The 4,753-nt window shown below is 36.1% G+C and overlaps 1 protein-coding gene across 1 annotated transcript in view; it reads right to left on the reverse strand.

Moving 5' to 3' along the window:
- Necab1 (N-terminal EF-hand calcium binding protein 1) overlaps positions 1–4,753 on the reverse strand; it is a 170,743-nt gene continuing 165,990 nt past the window's right edge. The window contains exons 11-13 of the mRNA XM_004641319.2: positions 3,571–3,648; positions 2,009–2,100; positions 1–76 (exon numbers count right to left, since the gene is read on the reverse strand). Of these exons, the coding sequence (XP_004641376.1) occupies positions 51–76; positions 2,009–2,100; positions 3,571–3,648 (196 nt within the window). The 3' untranslated portion in view covers positions 1–50. The remainder of the gene's footprint in view (positions 77–2,008; positions 2,101–3,570; positions 3,649–4,753) is intronic.

Genomic DNA, 4,753 nt, shown 5'->3' on the forward strand with positions numbered 1-4,753 from the left:
ATACAAACACGTTTTGCACTTGAAACCATACTGAAGATGTATAGGAATATCTAGTTGTTCAGAATCCACCATGAAGCTGAAAAGAGAAAGGCATTTTTTGAGATACTGACAACTCTACAACTCTACCATTCTCTGGGCCAGGGAAACCTGTCCTTAAAGGTTAGAGTAAACATTCCACTAGAGCTCAGGCTCAAATGGTAAGTCAGCCAACTTGAAAGTTACTATATTTGATCATCTGTCCCTGCATGTGGCTTTAATTTCAGTATTTACTTTTTCATTCTCTGTTCTCCAATCCTTTGACATCTACTATAGCTTAAAATTTCTATCACTCTATTAGAACCCTTTTGTGCAGTGATCTTGACAAATCCAATTTTCAGTACCCTTTTTAGCACCCCCAAGGAGTGCTGCACCTTGCATTTTCCTCTTTTGATACTTTACGATGATTCTGGTTTAGTCACTTCACAGCTTACCTTCGGCATCATTCCAGCAGGTGTCTTTTCAACCAGTTGATTCTTGTATTAAATAAATTTTATAAAACTGTCATTTTTATATTTCTTACAAAATTAATGCAAAAACTGCAATTTTTGATCCTTTTATATTTAAATAATTGCACTGATATATGATTAGTGGCTGTCAGTGTGCTAGCTAAAGGAGGCTTTTGTCTACCTACAACCTTTTATGGAAAGGCCTTCCCCCCTAGGCTCTCTGTTAGATATTTTACTCTTACCCACACATTTCCTCATTAAGCCCAGGGCTCAACCATCATGTTGCTGTGGTTAACTCCTAAAAACTGCATCTACAAGTCTGGCCTGCTCCTGGTTCCTGTGCCTTTCTAGCCATCCCAAAGTCTGGCCAGCTCCTGACTTCCGTGCCTTTCTTTCCTGGCTTGCCTGGTTAATCCCCACTCCGTAATGTCAGTCTTTTCCCTCCTGTCAGTCACTACCAATTAGAGCAGGTCATCATTTGCCTCAAAATCTTCAATGACTCCAGATTACTCTTCGAATACCTGGTTAATGACATTGTCAACTTAGAAGTTGAGACCTTGTGCATAAAAACCATTAGATTAAGAAAGTAATCACAGGGCCTGGGGAGATGGCTCAGTGTAATAAGCACTTCCCTGGCAAACTCAAGGGCCTGAGTTCAATCCTCAGTTCAAAAAAAAAAAAAAAAATTAAGAAAGTAATCACTTCTCCAAATCTGTATTATTTTGAATAGCAGCTATTTTATTCTCTGAACTCTTTTTCCCCCTGAAAACATTTGATTTGCAAGTATTCCTTTCAAGCTTTGATACCCTTTCAGCATCTATCACAATGCTTACTTAGAAATGCAGCTCAAATAGGCTAAGTGCATTGCTAAGCCTGGGGTCAGGGGCATTTTGATACTCCGTAAAAATATGTATTTATTGGTAAATGAATGGGTATAAGAACAAAAGAAATTTAGTTCTGTTACTTTAAACTTTGGTTAGGTCAGATTTCTTAGACAATTTTTCTTTTGGTAGCAGGAATCAAACTCAGGACCTTCTGTCTGCCAGGCAGGTGCTGTTCTGAGAGCTATATCCATGGCTTTCTTAGGCAATTTTATTTCAAAGCTCTCTTTCCATTCTTCTTTTCTCCAATTATAAATATTATTCTAACAGCTGTTATAAGAAATAATATGTCTAACATAGTTGTAAAGAACATTATTTCAAATTGTACTCAATATATTAAATTGAATATTTTAAAGGATTTGAAAATGTTTTTAAATACTACAGTTTGACTTATACAAGTCCATTAAAATTTTGAAGGTGGCCAGCAAAGTTCTAATGATGCATTTAATATAGCCTGGAAGAAAATAGGGCCTACTAAGGACTTAAAGGCAAAACAATAAATACCTTTTTCCTTCTCAAACTTCAAATTACTAGATATATGAAGAAACAGTATTTCTGATGCTTATGGGAAAGAACATACTATTTTTAACAAACAACAGAATATACAAACACACAGTAGTATTGTGAACCCAGAATAATTACCAGGAATTAGCATAGTAGATGTGAGCTCTGGTGTTTCCAAGAAATCCACATTACTTCTTTGGAATGTCTTGCTATAATTCATCTGAAGGTGGCTATATAAGCGACAACAAGTCAAGGTTATACATTTGTATTTATAACCTAAGTAAGGTACAGCAGAGATTAAATTAAGATGGCAAGGTTTTGGTTGATCTGTTGTATTAAGTTCCTGCATATAGACTTAATTTAATGGTTATCTAGCTTTAAAAAAGACTTAAGAATAACTTAGCAATTGTTATCAGAAATTAAAAAGGAAAAGTCTTTTAAGAATAGGAATACCAATTCTACGCAGAATAATAGGAGGTAGACTTGAATTTCAGCAAGCAATGATGAAAATAGGAGAGCCAAGAAAAGGAACTGTACATTTTCCAATCTTTCAGAAAAAAGAAAATAGAAATCTATCTTACAGCATAGAGCTAGAGGAATGATGTTGATTAGATGTCTTTAAGGCTCGCGTCTATGCCGGTGGTACAGCTGGGGTCATTTGGCCTTCATCCTTACACAAAGTGCCCCCTCTCACTTCTGCTCCTGGAATTGAACTTGGGGATTCATTGAGGGCCACGTGACAATGGGCAAGTGTCTTGGCACTGAGCAGTTTCCCTCAAATCCTCCAACTGCTTTTAGACACTACACAATGGTCTTAGAAGGTGAAATTGTGCCAACTGAATTTGCAGGTGTTCTGTTCACTCCTACTGGCATAAGTTAATACCCCCAAACATTGACTTATTGGAGAGCTATATTTTCTGTATTAATTAAAATCATCTGGAACTATTTGTATGACCTCAGAACAGAAAAAATGTTCTTCTTCCCATTTTTTATTTATATATTTATTGTTAACCATTTTTTATTTATTTTTTGTGGTGTAGAAAATTGAGCTTAGGGCCTTGCACTTGCCAGGCAGGTGCTTAAGTCACTGATCTATCTCCCAGGCCCTGTTAATCAATTCTTAAAGTTCATAATTGTTTCTATTTTTGCCAATGTTCAAATTTTACCTTCATTTATAGTGTTTAAAGACATCTGGGCATGTTATGTGAGTATCTTAGCCATTATACACATTTTTATTCTAAAAATAATAGCCAGCAAGCTTATAAAGCTCTGCACCCTCACCCCTTCAAGTTACTTAGGTCTCCATGACCTGTATCTGATTCTACTTGTTTGAAAGCATCAGCAGCCTAGTCTAACTCAAAGTGGATCTAATACCCAAGGCATCTGTGTTCCAAGAGGAAAGTGATTTCTAATACATGAAATAAATTCTTAAAGTTGCTTGATTCAGCAGCCAGGAGTGGTGGCACGATCCTGTAATCTCAGGACTTGGGAGGCTAAGGCAGGAAGTTAGTCACAAGTTCAAGGCGGGACCAAACTCTATGGTGAGACCCTGTCTCAAAGTGTGGGATTCAGAGTAATGAGCAAGACATGTTTTAAGGTGAAGTAAACAAAATCAAACATTTCCTACAAATCTAAGCATTTCATCTTCTCTATTGTCCTTTTCCTGGTCACAAAGCAAATCAGCCTTGCTCATAACTTACCTGTTCCACACACTGCTATTCTCCCAGAATTCATAAATAATGTAGCGAGCTTCATTTGAAAGCTTCTGTATTGAAATACTGAAATGAAACAGAAAAGACCTGATGAGCCATGGAAATTAAAGAAGCAACTAGTGGTGAAGAAGCTTAGGTGAGAGATGAAGCTGCAAATCCATGTTGAAGCTGGGGGGAAGAGGACACGTTCATGAGCTTAGGAGAGATGGGGTGACAAAGTACAAGTTTTCAGTCAAATGTTAAATGATATGTTCATATTAAAATAAAAGCTTGGAAAAACCAGGATTTTGAGTTAATAAACAACAAAGATTTTAACATTAAAATACCATAGCAGATTAATGTAGTTTTGGAATTTACCTAAGTATGACCAGCAGATGGCAATAACCATCTACAGAAATTTTTATGTATTTTTCTTTAGTTCTTTGCCAATAGTTTAGTATTTTTCATAGTTGTTTATCTAATTTGGTTCATTAAAGCATGGTATAGAAAGCATCGTTATCCAACTTTCAGGTTTTTTTAGGATCATAAGCAAAGTCAACTACAAAGTTGACTTTGTGATGGTCTCTTCCCAAGGAGTTCATGGCTGAGCTTTTTGAAGGATTCCTTAACATCTCAGAAATGATCAGCTAATTAATGTGCATATACTTTCTCTAGGGAAGAAAATCTATATCGCTCACTATAGTCTCGAATCTGTAATTTCCAAAGGTAGCTAAACAGGGCAATGAACAAATTTCGGTCCATAAGTGATTGTTTCAGGATAAAGTTTAAAATACTCAGCCTAGCATTTCAAGCTCTTCATGAAGTGCTTCCCACAGCTAAGTTGTATTATTACATTAAATACCTACTACTATATATCTTGACCTTTCATTTTCCTGACTAGACAAAAGCCTTAAAAAATTCACAACATTTTGGCCAAATAGTCAAACTTTAGGAGGATTACAAAGGATATCATAGTGTTATACTAAACAAATAGAACTACTGTTATTCACTACTTATCAGCTATATCACCTAGTGTCTTCTTGGGCTCCTTACTCTACTTCAACTTCTTCATCTGTGGAGTGGTGGGTAGTAGTGCAATGAAAATTAGACAGGACTCTTACTTTTGGCTTCTGCCTTTCCTTGTGTGTGTCCTACTTTAATTAAGGAAGCTTAACTTCTTTTTATGAAGAAA

This window comes from Octodon degus, unplaced genomic scaffold (assembly GCF_000260255.1).
Source record: "Octodon degus isolate 3935 unplaced genomic scaffold, OctDeg1.0 scaffold00134, whole genome shotgun sequence".
Taxonomy (NCBI): Eukaryota; Metazoa; Chordata; class Mammalia; order Rodentia; family Octodontidae; genus Octodon; species Octodon degus.